Genomic DNA, 21,208 nt, shown 5'->3' on the forward strand with positions numbered 1-21,208 from the left:
CTGGAACTTGATGCAGTTTGCCATTGGGCTATCAATTAATCACGCTATCCAACACAAGAAGCATTAGGTAGTATAACAAAATCAGGGTTTGTACATATAAAAAATGTAAACAATACTAATGGAGTACATAACAAGAAAATTAAAATTACTAATGACCAGAAGTGTAATTTGGGTATTAATTTATAACATGAATGAAAATAACAAAGATATTGAATAAATAAATAAATATTTATTAAAAATATAACTACATTTATACAAATTTATACAGGTTTCAGATTTTAATCCAAATAAACAACAGAGTTAAGTCTATCAGCAATACTAATTAAATATAGTTAAATTATTTTTATACACAAAAGAAATGCTAAGCCTTGTCATGAAGTCAATTAATTTTAGAATTTTTTACCCTAAAATGATAACATCAACTGTCTAGAGGTCATTAACAATAACAAGCAAGTCTAAATCTCCTTTGATAACATAACAATAAACTTCCTCTTTCCGTTAACTTTATCATTTGATAACAAGATTTAAATTTCAAAGGCTAGGAAAGTTGTTGTGTTAAAATCTTTGGTCCACAATAAATAAATTTGATAAACAAATCAGTTTAAAACTATATTAGCCTAAGTGTAATTATACTAACCTTTAAACGAGTAGGCAATTTACTAAACTTGATTATTGCAGAACATGCCAGAAAAAGCTTTCTAATAGGTACATAATCTTTACTTTGAAAAAAAAATAACTTCTTGATCAACATTATACATGTTTTTAAATTTAGTTTTTGAAATAAAACCCAATGTAGTGGATTACATATATGGACACAATAAAAAATTAATGTTTACACCGGTGGAATGAAAATGCATGTTTGTTTTAAAAACAATAATAACAGGTTAAACAATGAAAGCTGCAAAATATAAAAATAACAGTAAGGCCTATTAAAAAAGGGTTCACATTTTGTGTAGTTCCCCTTTAACATAATAAAGATATTTAAATAATACCCCAAAACAGTATGTAAAGTAAAGCAGTATCTGAGATACTAAATAAATATAAGAGAACAATATTAAACAATCAAATAAAAAAAACTTGTAAAAGTGATTTTACACAAAATGGCTGGTATATCACAATGGTAAATATAGACTAAATAATTTCACACATAAATTGCTTTGACAGCAAATAATGTATTGTAAGTGAGCAATAAATAAACAGCATACAAAAAAACAAAAAAAAACATTGGATACCCTATCTAAAGCGCTAAAGCTAAGTATTTCAGTATTCTAGTTTCTGGGATCTGGAAACCTCATACCACTTTAAAATGATAAAACACTGTTCCATCAAACAAAGTTAAAAATGCAGTAGAAATAATCTTTTCGTAAAATTAAATAATGGCCAACGTTAAGAAACTCTATTGGGGGTTTAAAATGCTCAATATAACACAATTTCCACTATTTCCAGATAAGTTAAGATATACAAAAATTGAGAATATACAGGTGGGGAATGGACACATAATGAATTGCGGTGTAAGCATTCTTAGCTACCAACTTCTGTAACTAAGCAATCTGCAATGGTGGTAATAAAATACTCCAAACAGATCGGTTTTTGTAAAATAATAACTTTTTCCTACAGTTACCTAACAAACAATGTACATGTTCTCTCACTGATTTGAGAAAGCAAAGTGGCCAATTTGCTCATCAGTGAGACAATGTTAACATTGTCGCACTCACTCCAGATTTGCAACGTGAAGGCACGAAATAGTGAGCGCGTAACATGCAGTGCGCCCGAAATACGTTGGCAGCACTGGCTGTAAATCAGCTGGTCAGCTGTTGTACTGTTGTATCATTAATGTAATATTAAAAGTTCACTTCTGTATAAAAATATGTCACGTTTCTTTACCAATTTATTTGTTTTATGGTAACTGTAGGAAAAATATAATGTGCAACTCGAGTGCAAAGTGCAATTGCCTCACTCGAGAAACATTTCTCACTCGCCTATGGCTCGTGAGTAAGCATTTCTCTCGAGTGAGTCAATTGCTCCCTTTGCTCACTAGTTGCACAAATAACTATTTCCTACCACTGCATGGATATAATCACATTGCCACACCTAAATACAGTACACAAAATAGATGAACATTCCTGATTGCTAAATCAGAAAATCACTAAATCAGCTGATTTCACTGTTGGCGTTCATACCGCCATCTACAGTTCTTGAGCGCTACAGTTCAATGATACTTTGCGCTCTTCATACACAAATAGGTATTTCATTACTAAAAGCCCTAAACATTCACAGCAATTATCACATAACTGGAAGTCATTTGTGAATGAATGGAATCCGAGCCAGGTCTTCAGGACAACAGTCCTATGCCTTGACTAAAAAAACAGTTGTACTGTATCTTAATTTAGGTAAGTCTTAAATTAACGTTAGAACAGTTTTCCAGCACAAATTAAATTTTATAGGGAATATATATATCATCAGCAGATTAAAATGTTATCATTGTGTGTCCAGTCTTGTCCACATATCCTCAACAACTAAAAGAATCGTCCCTCTCTGTCAATGTCAAAATTGTAAACAATCCACGTTGACATTTTTGGTCAGATTTACAATGATCTAACAACATTAAATAAGTTAACTGAGAGATTACGCTGATCATTCACAATTTTCACAAAACACAAAAATTGTATCTTACAGATATAAAAACGTTAACATTTTGTGAAAGCCATACACGATTTATAAGGCTTCCAACAGTAAAATTATTGGTGTCCAAGTTTGTAGAGTTGGTTGGGTTGAGAAATCATCACAGTCCGTTGGTGGTAAAACTTCGGTGCATTACCCAAAACCCATGACAAATTTTGGGATTTGGTAGGTGAAAGCTGGTATCGCCATGATCATGGACATCCTAGAAACATTGCAAGTTTAAGCATTTTGTAAAACTACCCATATTATTTTATTTGAGTTAGTTATCAAATGAAATAGTGGTTTACACAACGATTGCGTAAAGATTGTGTTAACCAAACGAGTAGAATACTTAAGGTACGAGCCCTGGCGAGTGGCTTACGAACTTTTACGAGCGTCGTTAACACTATTCACGCGAGTTGCGTACACTACTTTACCTACGACAGTATTTTAATTACTAAAACTCACTAGGTACTCAAAACTTCTAGGAAAGGTTATGTTTTCGTTTATAAACTCTCATTGCCACTGACAGTGATGCAACGAAACATTGTACCAAACACGAATTGCACCACTCGAACAATTAAATTAGCCTGAATAGCTGATTAGTTGACGTTTGAATCATTACAATTTTATTTCTTCTCTCTCAATCCTTGAACCTCATTGGTCCGTTACCCTAGTTGTTATATGTAAAACTATGCTGTTAAGAAAGTAAACAATGCTGTTATGGGAAACTTTTCAATTCTAAGAACTGAACTGAAACGGCTACTTTAAAAAACGGTCGTAGGTAAAATAGTTTTACTCCTGTCTAAGTAAGATGTTGTGAAAGACATTTACACAAGAAATAGGCAGAGTTTGTCCGCGATAGCAGCAGATGATAACGATGTCAAAACGACTGCGGGAAGTAATTAACATTTTGCCACAATCGCGGGAGAGGATTACGATATCTACTCGGGTGAAAGAGACTATTGGGAATTATGTCTACATGTTTGTATAGAGGTGTGCTTCTTTTGTGTATAAAACATTGAAATTTTTATGATAGAAATCATAAACGTGATGGTCAGGGACAAGCAGTACGGTCGTGAATTTTCTGAAATAATCTAAATCTTTCTAAACAATCCTTCAATTATACTGTTAGTTATAATAAAAATAAGTCTTTCAATTGAACTAAACTGTTCAAATTACAATTATATTAAAGTTATTGTCACGACCAAACACACTATAATCCATAAGGCTGGATTGGTCATGAAAAAACCCGCGATGGTTGTGAAACTTTGGTCGTGAAATTACGTGTTATTTGGCTCTGTTCTGGCGGTAGCCCTGCACCTCATGTTCGAGGATACAAAGTGAACTTCTAGGTTAATCTAGCAATTGAAATATCTTATAAACAAAAATTAACACCATGTCTACTTCATCGAATGACTACGTACAGTCATGGACACACCAAAATTACAAAAAAGACAATCTTTCCTTTATTAATCTTGTAATTCCTCCTTTCAACTCGAAACGACCGGCACTACAATCCTGACGTACACCCTGAACTAGTCTCTAAAACCAACTGACTCCATCGACGCCAGGCTTGCCACTGTCGTGCTCCAAAGTTGAAAATTTTTCCCAAATGGTCGTGACGCCAAATCGAGGGACAGACTTATTTTGTCATGGTAGTCAGTTTGCAATGACAATAAAATTATAATATGCTCCTTTTTTGTAAGTTTAATAACTATTGATGACATAAAAATATGGCTTTATATATTTCGGCATGAATAATGAAGTCTAAAAACAGCGTGAAAGTTGGAAAATGTACCCTAGGGACACGTCATGGTCGTGAATTTCGAGACTTTAAAAATACGAAAAAAATACCTAGAACCTATTTAAAACCAAATAAATGTGTGTAACATGTTGCCCCCGTCCCAAAAAATAAAAAATATTAAAACACATAATAATAAACTACAAATCCAGTATCTACGAAGTAAAAGGCCAGGGACATGAAAACGTACGTTTTTAAATTTTCACTCCTATATTCTCTTTTAAATATAAATAAAAAGCAGTTTAAAATGTATAAAGATGGAAGGGTTAGGACATTTTAGGCCTTAAAATCTGCTCTGCAATCGTCCCTGGGCTTTGCTCCTCTAATGCACCTAACTGCTTTCCTTTAAAATTTAAAAACGGTTTTGGCTCCTGCAGAGTTACCCCATAAAAGAACACCATATTGTAGGTGAGAATGGAAAAATTCATAATAGCTACCTATTTAAAATAGTTTGTTCACTTAGGTTCCTTGAATTTTTTAAACAAAAATATAGTTCTAGCCAGTTTACTACATAAAAAGTGTCTGTGCTCATTCCAATTCAGATTCTGATCAATATGGATTCCTAGAAATTTACCGATTTATTGTCAGTAGAATTTATTTTAAGTTTAAAATTAATTTCTTTTGTTTTTGAGTTATTAATGTTAATTCAAATGACAAGAAAATCAACATACACGATTTTTTAAAGACATGATTATTTTGGTTGAGTCAACAAGAGCGATTCGGCCTTACAAAACAATTGTAGCCAAGCGTGTTTATCTATATATAAAATCCAATGTATGTTTGTTTGTTTGTCCTTTATGGACTCCAAAACCGCTTGACAGATTGTAATGAAACTTTCAGGCATAATTAAGCATAACTCAAGGATGGTTTGTGTGAAGTTTGGTGCAAATCCGTCAAAAGGGCTCCGCCCCAGTGGCTCTGGGGTTTCCCATGTTAACCTCATGAGTACTCATATTTAAATGGAATTAAAGACATTTACACAAGAAATAGGCAGAGTTTGTCCGCGATAGCAGCAGATGATAACGATGTCAAAACGACTGCGGGAAGTAATTAACATTTTGCCACAATCGCGGGAGAGGATTACGATATCTACTCGGGTGAAAGAGACTATTGGGAATTATGTCTACATGGCCGCAAGGGGTATTTAGAAGTTTATCATGATTACATCTACATGCAATTTACAACCAACAAAATCTTTTTATTTTTTAATTTTTTGGCGCCCCCCACAAAAAAAGCCAATTGCTTTGCGCCCAAGGCACGTGCCTACCGTACCTATTCGGTAAATCGGCCCTGGCAGAAGAAGGTAATTTATAAAAAAATTGTTTTTTAAGATATTTGTAGCAATTGTGTGTATGTCTTGTAAGTGGTAAGTTGAGATGATGGCTATTTCTTGTGTAATGTGAATGTATGTCAGATCAGATACTATACTGGTCTATGAGTGAAAATTTAAAAACATACGTTTTCAGGAAAAGCACTTTGCAAATTTTCTTGCCCTTTTTTCAAAACTTTTATTATTATTTTTATTTCATTACCATTTGAAGTTTCATAAAATGTCGATGGTAACGCAATATCTTTGGTATTTTTTTAAAAAAAAAGAGCATCTTTAGTGGAAAAACACAAAATCCTGTCACGACCATAACAGACGTTTAAATGAATATTAAAAATAGTTAATATTATTTTTATAACTATGTTTTGCTATAAACTGATTTACTTTTATGACCATTACACAATAAAAAGGTCACTGAGCTTTTAGTATATTTGGTCTTTCTAGAAAAAACTCAAAAAATTGAAAAAAAGGCAATAAAATCTTTTTAAGTTTGTATAACTCCGAAAAAACTTACCTGAGACCCGAAAAATCGTTATGTTTGTATAGAGGTGTGCTTCTTTTGTGTATAAAACATTGAAATTTTTATGATAGAAATCATAAACGTGATGGTCAGGGACAAGCAGTACGGTCGTGAATTTTCTGAAATAATCTAAATCTTTCTAAACAATCCTTCAATTATACTGTTAGTTATAATAAAAATAAGTCTTTCAATTGAACTAAACTGTTCAAATTACAATTATATTAAAGTTATTGTCACGACCAAACACACTATAATCCATAAGGCTGGATTGGTCATGAAAAAACCCGCGATGGTTGTGAAACTTTGGTCGTGAAATTACGTGTTATTTGGCTCTGTTCTGGCGGTAGCCCTGCACCTCATGTTCGAGGATACAAAGTGAACTTCTAGGTTAATCTAGCAATTGAAATATCTTATAAACAAAAATTAACACCATGTCTACTTCATCGAATGACTACGTACAGTCATGGACACACCAAAATTACAAAAAAGACAATCTTTCCTTTATTAATCTTGTAATTCCTCCTTTCAACTCGAAACGACCGGCACTACAATCCTGACGTACACCCTGAACTAGTCTCTAAAACCAACTGACTCCATCGACGCCAGGCTTGCCACTGTCGTGCTCCAAAGTTGAAAATTTTTCCCAAATGGTCGTGACGCCAAATCGAGGGACAGACTTATTTTGTCATGGTAGTCAGTTTGCAATGACAATAAAATTATAATATGCTCCTTTTTTGTAAGTTTAATAACTATTGATGACATAAAAATATGGCTTTATATATTTCGGCATGAATAATGAAGTCTAAAAACAGCGTGAAAGTTGGAAAATGTACCCTAGGGACACGTCATGGTCGTGAATTTCGAGACTTTAAAAATACGAAAAAAATACCTAGAACCTATTTAAAACCAAATAAATGTGTGTAACATGTTGCCCCCGTCCCAAAAAATAAAAAATATTAAAACACATAATAATAAACTACAAATCCAGTATCTACGAAGTAAAAGGCCAGGGACATGAAAACGTACGTTTTTAAATTTTCACTCCTATATTCTCTTTTAAATATAAATAAAAAGCAGTTTAAAATGTATAAAGATGGAAGGGTTAGGACATTTTAGGCCTTAAAATCTGCTCTGCAATCGTCCCTGGGCTTTGCTCCTCTAATGCACCTAACTGCTTTCCTTTAAAATTTAAAAACGGTTTTGGCTCCTGCAGAGTTACCCCATAAAAGAACACCATATTGTAGGTGAGAATGGAAAAATTCATAATAGCTACCTATTTAAAATAGTTTGTTCACTTAGGTTCCTTGAATTTTTTAAACAAAAATATAGTTCTAGCCAGTTTACTACATAAAAAGTGTCTGTGCTCATTCCAATTCAGATTCTGATCAATATGGATTCCTAGAAATTTACCGATTTATTGTCAGTAGAATTTATTTTAAGTTTAAAATTAATTTCTTTTGTTTTTGAGTTATTAATGTTAATTCAAATGACAAGAAAATCAACATACACGATTTTTTAAAGACATGATTATTTTGGTTGAGTCAACAAGAGCGATTCGGCCTTACAAAACAATTGTAGCCAAGCGTGTTTATCTATATATAAAATCCAATGTATGTTTGTTTGTTTGTCCTTTATGGACTCCAAAACCGCTTGACAGATTGTAATGAAACTTTCAGGCATAATTAAGCATAACTCAAGGATGGTTTGTGTGAAGTTTGGTGCAAATCCGTCAAAAGGGCTCCGCCCCAGTGGCTCTGGGGTTTCCCATGTTAACCTCATGAGTACTCATATTTAAATGGAATTAAAGAATCTTAACAGCTGGTTCAACTAAACAATTTGATTCTGTGATGTTCAATAATATTAAAAAGTTAATAGGTTTACTAATAGGGTGCAGCACTATTATTATTTTTTTAATCTATGACAACAGCTAATTTTCAACCGAAAGGTGAGTGAGCGTAGCGAACGACCTTCAACCTGGAGGTGAGTTAGCGTAGCGAACGAGCTAACCTGAAGGCAAGTGAGCGCAGCGAACGAGCTCTAACCTAAAGGTGAGTGAGCGTAGTGAACGAACTTCAACCAGGACGTGATTGAGCCATGTGAACGAGCTCATCTTGAAAATGAACGAGCATTTGACATAAAACCACATTAGGACAGGACGACGTCTGTCGGGCCAGCTAGTATTATATAATATCTGTAGCTTTTATTTATATAAATGATGTGTTAATTGTTCAAAGCTATAATAATATTGTCATGAAAAATAATCATCACTTAATGTTATTTGTATAGGGTATTTACCATGAAAGGCAACCTTTTTACTAAGAGGCAAACCTAAAGCCTTATTCTACCTCATTTTACAACCAAAAATTGTGATATTTAAGTTATTTTTTATTTGTTTTTTAACTTGATTTTGTTTTATAGGAAACTTTAAACGCTAAATGAAAGTGACCTTAAATTTGTTCATATACTCAGCAACTTTTTTAGTAATGAAAATTTCAAAATTGAAATGGCAGCCATTTTAAAATAATGAATCGGATCAAGGTAACTTTATTTAACATGGGTCTCTTCTACCTTAAAAAAACATACCTAGTTTCATAAAGATTGGTTGGAACAATCAGAAGATACAAAAGTTTACCGGTATGTGGAAAATACCAATTTGCGGATATCCGGTTAACAAAGCGATTTTGGAAAAAATGTTATTCTTGATTTTCTCTTTATTTTGCTCATAGAGCCATTTCCCGGAGTTTTGCTGTTTACTTATGGGACATCCTGTATAGCAAATTTTACCTCTATGTAACAAAACTTATATGATTATACGTCATAATAAACTAACTTAATGCACAAAACAATCATGTATTGACATTAAAGCTTAGTTATAAAGACAAACAATTTATTATGTTTTTGGGGAAAGTTACGCGTTTGAGGGGGGTGGGGTTTCAGCTTGTAAGTGAGGAAGGTGTAAAAAAGAAAAGGAAACAGTGTCACACTATGATCACTAGTGTTATAATTAAATAATAATTAGAGAATAACGTTAAATTTCAATCCGAGTACTCAAACCTAACTGGGCATAACAACAACATTTTAAAATCTACAGAATCCAAAATCAATGATACTACTCACCACTCCTTCACAGCTCATTTCATTACTAAACTACAGCTAATACAATTATAAAGCTGGGCTTTTAAGTTGTATACAGTTACTTCTATTATTAAAATCAAAATTAGTTTTAAAAGATTATTTTAGTGATCTATTGAAAGATAGTTAGCAGCACTTACCAAAAGAGAGAGCCAACCACCAGCAAAGTTGTATCTAGACCTGTAGAACGTGAGGAAGCTCTTCCCTGTACATAATATAACCAAAACCTTTACATGCACATATCTTATATACATAAATAATACTGCCACATATGTTGGATTACTACCTATATATATATACATATATACACACGTTTAGGGATTTTACCTAATTCATCCTTTATTTTCTAGTTTATCTCTTTGATGATATTTTATCGCTTTATAAATATTTTTTGCGGAATTAGTTGCCGTTCAGTCTTCTTTAGATTCAATACAATTTATTAAAATTAACAGAATAACTACACACTTTAGCAGGAATAAACTTATGCAAGTTGGATCAAGTTGAGTAAGATTAAGAAGGTTATTTGATTGTCATTGTTCCCATGGCCAATCAGGCGTAGTAAAACTTCGGCCCAGTAACGTTTCCGGCAAACTCAAATTTCTTAGAAAACCAGTAACACTTCTTCCCACTCGCTTTTACAGTTGATTAAATAAGCTAATGGAGTAACATTAGCTTATGTAACGTGTAACATTTTGGCCTGACAAAAGATTACGTGCTCGTACAGCGTGTGCTCGTAAACCGCAACAGAAAATGGTGGAATATCATGCTCGTACAGTGCAGTCTACTTGGAACGCCCGTCTGTCTGTCTGTCTGTATGTCTACCTGTTCTGTACTTCAATAAACTAGCAGTACGGGCTTTCTCGTAATTTATGAGTGACCTTTTGAATCCTGTGATTACCCCAGCACCAAAATCCTAGTTTGAGGATCCTGTTGTACGCTTGATTTTCTATGCTGCTTGTGAGAGTCAATAATAGGCTACTTGTCACGTTATTCAACGTTCTTCTGAATTTTTAGCTTAAGAGCTGTTAAACAGCCTTTTATGGGATCTTGATATCAAATTTGCCTAGTATGCTGGAGTTGTGGAGACCGCTTGAATATTATTTAAGTGAAGTGATTCACCTTCATTCACAAACCAGTTCTACTGATAATCAAAGTGGCCTTTTTTATTTACATATGTATTTATTTTTTCCAATTTTAACATACATACTATAGGCTACAACAAAATAACTACAAAAGTGGAAACCATACAAAAACATCGAGCTATAAACAAACTTGCATTTATAAATAACGTACAATACAATAGGAGTAGACAATATAAAATAGTAAAATACAGATTAGGGCCTAGTAAAAATACATTGAGCTGTAGGCCTATACAAACCAACAACACCGGCAGTCATAAACAAGTGTGTAAAATTATAAAAATGATCCTTAATCATTTTAAGATGGTGACCACTTAATATGTTTGATTATTTTTTAACGCTGTATAATATCACAGACAATTGCCTGTTATAATATTATGCAAAGAATAAGCCCTATTAACATAATCATTAATGCATGTCTCAACGCTGTACCTTGAGCAGTTTTAAGAGCTATGAGTTTTTGTAAATAATACATACAGACTGACTGAAGAAAAATCAAGCATTTTCGACCCATATTTCTGTAAATTTGGTAATCCCTAACTTGGACTTTGAACCTTGTAAAGAAGCTGGTAATTCCAAATGACTGTAGGTGCACCTACCCCTTTGCCACCCTCCTGCAGGTATTTAGGGTTGGGATATTCAGACTTCAAAATATGTACTGTATTGTCAGCAATTCCAAATTACTGCAGGTTAATCTAGGGATTGCACTTGGACGGGTGTTGTTATTATATATCTATGGTGCTAGGTTCTTCCTGGCAATTAGCCAGGTGTGTGATAGGTCCTTCCTGGAAATAGAGACCCCAAGAGAGCTGCGCTGTATGCACTGCGCTGTACGAGCACGCGCTGAAACAGCAGGATACCCGAAGAAAAATTGACCAGGGTTGAGGAATGCAGTTCAGTAGTAAGAAGCCCATGACCCTGAGGTGAAATGTCACCCAACCAGTACACTTACAGAATTGGTAGAATCTCACCCCACCAACCCCTTTGTTTACGAGGGAAGACATACGAATTTTAATGTTATTCATGAGAGTGAGGTCCAACTCACACCTAACCTAACCTAACCTTATGTGGAAATTAACTGGTTAAAGTTTAGTTGAAAATTATCTTCGTCGAAGCCTTGCAGAACACAGTTTGTAGCGAGTCAATTTTGAATCTTTTGTTAGTTTTTTAAGTTTTGTTAGTTACGTACTATCCTCCTAAATAGTTCCTGCCAAATATATTTAGGGACAAAGTGAGCAGGTATAGAGTTGGACCGCAGGCCTCATTTGAGGATTTTGGGCAAAAATGTTACTGGGCCGAAGTGTTACTTGGGACGAAGTGTTACGACACTGGCCAATCATAGCGTATGAAGTTTTTTTTTACCTTCTGCCCTTAATTTTTCATTCTTTCTAAGAAACAATTATAGGTGGATACATTGAAAATTTCAGGTTTGTAATTTATGGTCATTTCAGTAACGTCAATGACTTATATACACAGTAAAGGTTATTTAATTGCAACTCTTGCAGAGTGAAAACAGATCAACCTCAATAGTCAATATCACTTACAAAACATAAAAAATGATTATACATGATTTTTGAATAAATCTGTATAAAGATACATAATGTATAATCCACCCCTACATAAATTTTACTTTTAAATCTTATATAGATCCTGGTTTTTACATTGATCAGACATTGCATTGTTAAAGTTTCTAGGTCTGTAAGGGTTATCAATACTTAGATTTAGAAGCAAATAATGTTAGGATTTACTTTTGAACAAAAATTAGCAAGTGGATAAAAAATACTCCGCACAAAAAATTGTACTCAAGCTTTTAACAAAATTTAACCCTCGAGCTGGCATGCCGGTAATGGAAATCGCAGATTTTTGCACAAAAATGAAACAAATTTCATTTGGTATAGTATTTATTTCGGTTCAGAAATGAATAATCTGTCGATAGATGTGCATTTAAACTATTTGGACGCCTTTGGGAAATTTTAAACCTCTATGAAAATAAAGCATCAGCTGACGACATTGCCATGATGGCGCAATCGCTTATTACCACTACCAGCGTTTGTTGTTGTTTATTTTGCATTTTGTTTGGTTAGTTTCGGTGTTTTGTCGTTATAAGTTGGATTTTTATTGAAATTTTAGTTGAAATTCATATACAGTAGAACGTCAATAATCCGGACGTCAAAAATCCGGATTTGCTACCTTGACAATTAAAATACACAGTAACAATGGACTGATGCGTTGCGTGCGTGGCTCGTTATTGCACTTGCGCAGGAGCGCTGGGGACGGGAGAGTGGAACGAGGGAGTGTAGTGTGCAGGAGCGGGAGGGGAGGGGTGTCTGAAGGTCACAGCAACAATCACTATCTATCGGGCGGCCATTTTATGTCGTCTACTGTAGTTGTAGTTCCTCTCGCTCTCGCAACTGAATATTGTAAACACTGTGTCGTCTGCGTTTGGTTATTGTTTTTGCAGTTAAAAGTGTACATCAGTATCGTTGGTGGATCATTAAGTTGTGCGTCCGTGTTAACTGTTTGTGCTCATTTTGTGGCTTATAGAAGTTATTGTTTGACTGTACTGTATTAGTACTGTATTGTCGATCATTTATTGCGTGCCTGTGTTTACTGTACATGAACTGTCTTGTTTTCTTTGTTTATTATTTTTGTTACAGTTTAAATAAAGTGCAGTACTGAACTAATTACAGTTTTTTCTTGTATTTGCCTACTGCTATTGTTTATATAAGTACATTCTCAGGGTTTTGTTAACGTTTTTATAGTTTTAAGGCATAAAAATAGCGTATGTTTGAAAATCCGGATTTTTTGATAATCTGGATGGGGTCCGGTCCCAATTAATCCGGATTATCGATGTTCTACTGTATATCTATATAATATTAGATATTATTATTATTATATATTTAATAGCTCAGGCTGGAACACTATTTACTATTTTTTGCATAATATTTTATTATACAGCCTACATCAAGATGTCTGATCACAACTACTGTGACTGATCTAGTGATTTACGTGAGTGCCAATTCTAAGTGGCAAGGAGACATGCAATTCAAGTACTAGGCCTAGTGTAGGTTGTATGGTAATAAAAACTGTTTGTTCGGTATTCATATTTTTAGAGTATTTAGAAATTAATCATTATGTTAATTAAGTCACTGGTTAATTAATCATGCTAATGTGTATATAAATCACCACATTTATTGTAATATTATTTAGTCTCAGTAACAATTTATTGTAAATAGACTCCCGCTTTCAATATTCAAATGAGATTGCTAAGCCTGCTCGAATTTCCCGCCACAGTAAGGCCTATTTTCCTGTACTACATACCCATGAATCACCTGACGCCGTGTTTGCTTCAATCGCATTTCCTATTGGCCATCGAATTCCTAGACCCCTCTAAACCGCAATTGCATTTTTCAAAGTGTGAAGCCGGCGATCGGCGTCTGTCTGTCCACGGTCGGCGTCCATAACTCACGGTGTATTCCGTTTCTCGTATCTCGGGACATTAATTGCCCATTTTACCTCTCTTAAACGTATTTTTAGGCTATAGATTAATTATATCTGGCCTCCCTCTCCTCTATAGTACATTTAACTATATATACATTTTAATTTCCCCCTTTTGTTTGTGATTAAATTACTTAAATTGTGATCTAGTGCTTTCAGACTCTTCAAACCTCAAGACAGTGTGTGCGCGTCCGTGTATTACTTCTAGACTTTCCGTACGTTTTCACCGCGACTTCCGCGTATTAGTGAGCTCTTTGTGATTATGAACTTGGGTGCGTTGCGTTCTCCAAAATTCTACAAAACAGAAGCACTCGGTCTAAGGACTCCGCCATCCGCCATCGCTCCACCATAGACGACGCCGCTGCCATACTCTCCACCTTTGGATAATTGGACTCAAGGTACAACCTTAAAGTTTTGTGTGTGGTTTAATTAGACTCTAAAACTAATCTCATTTGCCCCTCACAAGACATTTTATTCCATCTCGGGACCTCAGTGCCCTTCAAATTGCAGATTCGCCATTTTCTCTAATTTAATTATTTTTCTCTTGAACTATTAATTAGTTCTGGTCCTTCGAGTTATTAATTATTTTCATTTTCACCCATTACGCCCCCAACATTTGGTCCTTCGAGCCGGATTCATTGTCTAAAGTCCTGTGGTAATTAATTTCAGCCAATTTTCATCATCAACCATATTTTTAGCGATCTGCAATTTTCAATTTTCGCCATATTGGTAAAATATCGGCTCGCGTTCGTTCCGTTCGTGGGCGTGGTTTAGCAATCTCTCTCCACTCGCGCGTCTGCGCAGGTCACAATCATGTACAATTTGCTGTTCTCTCTAGTAGTAGACAATTTTTCCCTACTTGGCTTTTTTATCCCGAAAACGGGATTTAGTTTTAGTTGCGGGATTTAGTCGCGTGCAGACGGCCGACACTAGTAGCAGACGCATATCTCACACTCACTGTACAGCGTTTGTTGTTGTTTACATTTTCTCATTTAAGGTGTATTGTGTAATAAGGTTGATTGATATTATTAATAACCAACTATTAGGTTATTATTAGGTATTTACTATTATTCTTTGAATCAATATTGCTCTTTTGAATATCATACTAAATAAACAATAATTTGTCATTGTTATTTAACATTGTTTATGCTTTCTGAATTTTGATTTTAAATGAAGTAAAGTTAAATTAGTTCATCTCTGTAATTTTGGTTGACAAACGTGCGATATTATATTTAAGGTAATTTTATCTTGTCAATTAACATTTTAATAAATAGTTCAAAATAACCGTTTTTACTGGTTCTTATTACTAGTGTTGTACATATAAACAAAACTGTTAGCTAGCGTATTTGTATTGTGATTCATATTTCATTGATGGTTATAATTTTATGTTCCTTTCTCATTTATTAGGGTAATAACTTACTCTTTATGTTGCAATTCTTGTTTACTAAGGATTATTCTACACTGTTTCATTAATGAGGCCTACTCTCATTAAACTTATTTAGATCCATTTATTATTTTTGTAAATAACGGTGAACTTTCATGTGACTCATTCATTTGTTCTATCATATCTCTTGTTTTATTGTGCATTATTATTACCGTACTTGAATACTTTCAACTAAGCTCAATTGTTGATTTATGGTTTGAAAATCGAATTAAACCTGCCACACTCATTTAAAAATATTTTATTGCTATTTAACGTGTTGATAACTTAGTGTTTTTCACTATTTGCCTCAATTAAGCTACAAAGTAGGTGGATATATGTTTTAGATATTTATAATATTTTATCTCTATATTATTCAGCGGACAATTAATTACTACATTGTTAAGCTAATACCATTCATAGGCCTAGCTACAAGCCTTTTGTGTACCCATAACTTCCATTTTCGTGTGAATACTTTCAAGTGAACACTTCACAATGCCTCCTAAAGCATCTGATTTTAAGTCCGCAATCTACACCCGTTCTACGGCGCTGATTAAATCACGTTTTGAAAAACTTAAGGCTACAGTAGATGAATTATCAACTCAAATCGACCCTCTAACACCATTACAACTTAAGAAATTATCCGCTTACGCGTTGGAAATAAAAAAGAAACGCAGTGAATTTGAAAATAACCTTCAACGTGCCTTCGTTCTGGAAGATGAAGGGATCGATGATAAGACTCTTTCCAATGATCAAGATGCTATTGAAGACATGTTCTCTCACATTCAAGCTACGATTGAAACCCTGGTTCCCTCAGAACCACCAAAAACCCCTTCCGCGTTCAGTGAATCGTTTTCTGTTTCAGAAACTCATCCAAGCTCACAAGTACGATTACCTAAACTGGACTTACAAAAATTCTCTGGCGATCCATTAACGTGGACAAGTTTTATCAATCTTTTTGACACTGCAATCCACCGTAATGCTTCATTATCCTCTGTTATGAAATTCCAGTACTTACTCTCTGTCTTAAATGGAGAGCCTCTCAATTTAATAAGGAGTTTAAATCTCACCGCTCCTAATTATCTAGTCGCCTATGAATTGTTACGTGACAGATATCACAACAATCGAAGATTGCAATCATTGCATCTTAACCAATTGTTGGACCTGCCAAACATTACGGCAACTTCACTCAAAGGTTTGCGCCAATTTGTAAACCTGTTTACGGAACACACCCAAGCTCTTAAGGCATTAAATTGTGACGTTGGTGACAACAACCCCCTATTGTCCGCACTCCTTTTGCGTAAAATGGACCAGGAACTACGTAAAAAACTTGAATCGTTCCGTTCCAGTCAAACCGAAGATCCAGTTACTCATTCATTACCAGAAATTGGTGAAATAATAAAATTTCTTAACCAAGAATGTTCGCAGACAGAAGATGCTAACATACATAACATGTCATCGGCCCACAGAAGCGTTCAACCTTCACCTCACAAAACCATACCAAAAAAGGTGCATTTCCGGTCTGACGTAGGCCTAGCCATGGTAGCTACTTCGAGATCTAATGCTCCCCCCTCTCATAGCTCTCAGACTAAAAATAGTCCTGTCTATAACAAATGTTTTGTTTGTAACAAAAATGATCACAAAGTTTACACTTGTGACGTATTTCAAAATAAATCTCCTCGAGAGCGACACGCCATTGTTAAAAAACATAATCGTTGTTTTTCTTGCTTGGGTGAACATAGCTCCAAAGAATGCCGCTCTCAGTTCACTTGTCGCACATGTAAACAGCGACACCACTCTCTCTTACACCTTGGTGATAATAATCAAACCTCTCAGATGTCTTTTCGACCTCAAGGTCAAAGAACTTCCCCGACCACTTCAGGTCCATCTCACACTCAGACTGGTGATGTTAATTCACAAGCCTCTATCTCCGCCACTGTCGCGGATGTAAGCAATTATTCTGCCCAAAATAACTCATGTACGACTTCGGGTAATTATACTGTATTACTCGGCACCGCCTTGGTCAAGTTGACTTCCCCTCAGGGTATCTCTCATGTGTTTCGTGCTCTACTAGATACTGGCAGTATGTGTGATCTGCTCTCAGAACGCGCTGCGAATCTCCTGAATATAAAACGCCAGTCTTCTCAACTCAAAATATCTGGTCTTTCTCAAATGGCTTCCTGTACTAAAGGGTCAACTTACTTGAATCTTGAAACTCTCTCAGGTCGAGTAATAGCCACTGACCATCAATTCCATATTCTTGATAAGATTTCCGTCGACTTACCTCGCTCCCCTATATCACCGGAAGTGCTAACAAAAATCAAGCCCTATGTTCTAGCTGATCCTACTTTTCACTTGCCTGGTGGCATTGACGTGCTTATAGGTAGTTCTCTGCTACCCCTCCTCTGGACTCATGAAAGTTACTCCCTCGGCACGCACATGCCTCATGTGATAGGTACTCATCTTGGCTTTATTCTGATGGGTAAAGCTCCCTGTGCAACTAACTCTGAACCCGTGTCAGGTTTTGCGATCTCTCTTCTCTCTGTTAGTGATAATTCACTACACTCTTCCCTGCAACGTTTTTGGCAACAGGAGGAACCCCCTCACTTCCAGGTTAAGTCACAGGAAGAGCTTCTTTGTGATGAATACTATAAAAAATCACACTCTCGTGATCAATCAGGTCGTTATGTTGTGCGACTTCCGTTCAAGACGGACCCCTCCATTCTAGGCCAATCTAGGCCCATTGCTGAAAAGCGCTTGTTGTCTATTGAGCAGAAATTTAAAGCTCAACCCCATTTTTCACACTTGTATAAGACGTTCATGTCTGAATATCAAACTCTCGGCCATATGACAAAACTAGATTTTGTTGAAGACATACACCCACACTACTTCCTACCTCATCATGGGGTACTGAAGGACTCTAGCACGACCAATTTAAGGACAGTGTTTGACGCCAGTAGCAAAACCAGTTCCGGTCACTCCTTAAACGATATTCTTTTGACAGGACGTAAATTACAAACTGACATTTGTGACGTAATTTTGAACTTCCGCTCTCATAAAATTGTGTTTTCATGTGACATTCGGCAAATGTACCGCCAAATACAAGTGCACCCTGACGATCAAAAGTTTCAACTGATTCTGTGGCGTGACGACCCTTCAAAGGAAATCTCTACGTTTCAACTTACTACCGTCACCTACGGCATGAACAGCTCCCCCTACCTTGCTATTAAAACTTTAATGCAGTTAGCGGAAGACGAAGGTGATGCCTTCCCTCAGGCTTCTCACTCTCTACGTCATCACACATACGTGGACGACATTATCACGGGTGCTGACTCCGTTGAGGCTGCTCTTGAACTACAGGACCAACTTATCCAACTTCTACATCGTGGTGGCTTTGAACTTCGCAAGTGGGCCTCCAACTCCTCTGCTCTTCTAGAAAAATTTCCTTCGGAACATCTAGAGACTCCAAGTTTCCTGCAAGACGCTCAGCTTCCCCAGTACTCCATCCTAGGTCTCCATTGGTCTCCTGAAGAAGACTGTTTCTGTTACGCTTTCAACCCCCCGTCTGAAAAGCTGACTAAGCGCTCCGTGCTCAGCTTTATTGCCAAACTATATGACCCCTGTGGATTTTTGTCCCCATTAATCATGGTAGCAAAATGCTTCATGCAATTACTATGGACTCAAGGTCTTGATTGGGACGACCCTCTCCCTTCTGATCTCGCACATAAGTGGCATGTGTTCACTAGCAACACTAAAGACCACCTCGGTCAAATTAAGATCCCCCGAGCATTTCCGCTCGCTCACTCCTCTGATATCGAGCTTCACGGTTTCTGTGATGCATCGGAATGCGGTTATGCCGCGGTAGTGTATTTCCGGTGTGAATCTAGTGACAAAACAGTCATTGTGAAACAAATATTGTCTAAGACTCGTGTTGCCCCGTTAAAAAAGGTAACTTTACCCCGCTTGGAATTGTGTGCAGCTCACCTCTTATCAAAACTAGTGCATTATTGTGAAAAACAATTTAACTCTCTTACTACGAATACCACTGTATTGTGGAGTGACTCATCTGTAGTTCTTACTTGGCTACAAACCCCTCCATACAGACTAAAGACCTTTGTGGCTAATCGTGTAGCCCAAGTGCAAGAAATCATTCCCAGTTATCAGTGGCGGCACATAAAAGGGACGGAAAACCCCGCTGATTGTGCCTCACGAGGAATTCTAGCCTCATCTCTCATTGACCATCCCTTATGGTGGACTGGCCCACCATGGTTACAGCTCCCTGCGGCCAACTGGCCCCCCTCATGTTTTTCGCCGTCTGAACTCACTCCCACGGACGAAATTAAAGAAACTCCTCTTAGTGTACTTAGTGCAACAGTCGCCCCTTCGGAATGGGACTTATTGTCTAAATATTCATCTTGGTTGAAACTAACCCGTGTGCTAGCTTATGTACTACGATTCATAAACTATTCCAGGTCTAAAAACAAACTCTCTGGACACTTAAAACTCAGTGAATTAAATCTAGCGGAAGTGACAATTTTTAAACTAGTGCAAAAACTCCATTTCAGTGCGGATATTAAATTATTGAACAAAGGCTCAATATGTTCTGCACAATTACAGAAACTCACCCCCTTCCTCGACCCTAATGGTCTCATACGCGTCGGTGGCCGATTGTCACATTGTTCGCTTGCTCATGACATACGTCACCCTATTGTTCTACCCAAGTCTCATACTGTAGTGAATTTGCTTATAGACTTTTACCACCAGGTACACTTGCACTCAGGTCCGCAACTAACTCAATCACTACTCGCCCGAAAAGTGTGGATTCTATCGGCCAGGAGCGTTATCCGCTCGCGCATATTTAAGTGTCTTGTGTGCTTTAAAAATAAACCACGAAACAAAATCCCTCTAATGGGTGATTTACCTGCTCATCGGGTCAATCCTACTCGTCCATTCTCATCTACAGGCGTAGATTACGCCGGACCATTTAGTGTTCGCGTTTGCAGTCTCAAAGCTCTTAGACAGATTAAGGTCTATTTGTGTATTTTTATCTGCATGGCTACCAAAGCTATTCATATAGAGGTAGTCACCGATCTTACCACCTCAGGCTTCATTGCCGCTCTCACACGTTTTGTGTCGAGACGCGGACTCTGTTCCGATCTGTATTCTGACTGCGGAACCAACTTTGTTGGTGCAAACTCGGAATTACGCAAGGTAATCCGTGAAACCATCCTTACACCTGATTCGCAGGACAAAATTGTTCATTTCACCATCCCCAAAGGAATTAACTTCCATTTCAACCCCCCCTCTGCACCTCATCAAGGTGGCTTATGGGAAAGTGCCGTTAAAAGTGCAAAATACCATCTGAAACGGGTAATTGGTGAAACCATTTTAACTTTAACCCAATTTCAAACTTTGTCCATTCAAGTAGAGGCAATGCTAAACTCGCGCCCTCTTACAGCTCTTAGTTCAGACCCTTCCGAAATTTCTGTGCTGACCCCTGGACATTTCCTCATCGGAGCTCCATTAGTTGCCCTGCCGGAACCTCACCTGTCTGAAGTGCCCTTCAATCGTCTTCGTCAGTGGCAGCTTGTCCAGGCTTTTCACCAGCGTATCTGGAGGCGTTGGCAGCTTGAATATCTCCACTCCCTCCAGCAGCGATCCAAGTGGACCACCCCTCATGAGAATTTGAAGACCGGAGACTTGGTGC

At 36.4% G+C, this 21,208-nt stretch overlaps 1 protein-coding gene across 2 annotated transcripts in view; it reads right to left on the reverse strand.

Annotated features, from left to right (window-relative positions):
- Positions 1-209: 209 nt before the first annotated feature.
- Positions 210-21,208, reverse strand: part of LOC128988696 (sphingomyelin phosphodiesterase-like) — a 64,384-nt gene continuing 43,385 nt past the window's right edge. For both annotated transcript variants that reach the window (XM_054410244.1, XM_054410245.1), the window contains exons 14-15: positions 9,585-9,649; positions 210-2,884 (exon numbers count right to left, since the gene is read on the reverse strand). In XM_054410244.1, the coding sequence (XP_054266219.1) occupies positions 9,619-9,649 (31 nt within the window). In that variant the 3' untranslated portion in view covers positions 210-2,884; positions 9,585-9,618. The remainder of the gene's footprint in view (positions 2,885-9,584; positions 9,650-21,208) is intronic.

The sequence above is a fragment of the Macrosteles quadrilineatus genome, unplaced genomic scaffold, assembly GCF_028750875.1.
Source record: "Macrosteles quadrilineatus isolate MER2022 unplaced genomic scaffold, UCM_ALF_1.0 Scaffold_3__2_contigs__length_128488019, whole genome shotgun sequence".
Lineage (NCBI taxonomy): Eukaryota > Metazoa > Arthropoda > Insecta > Hemiptera > Cicadellidae > Macrosteles > Macrosteles quadrilineatus.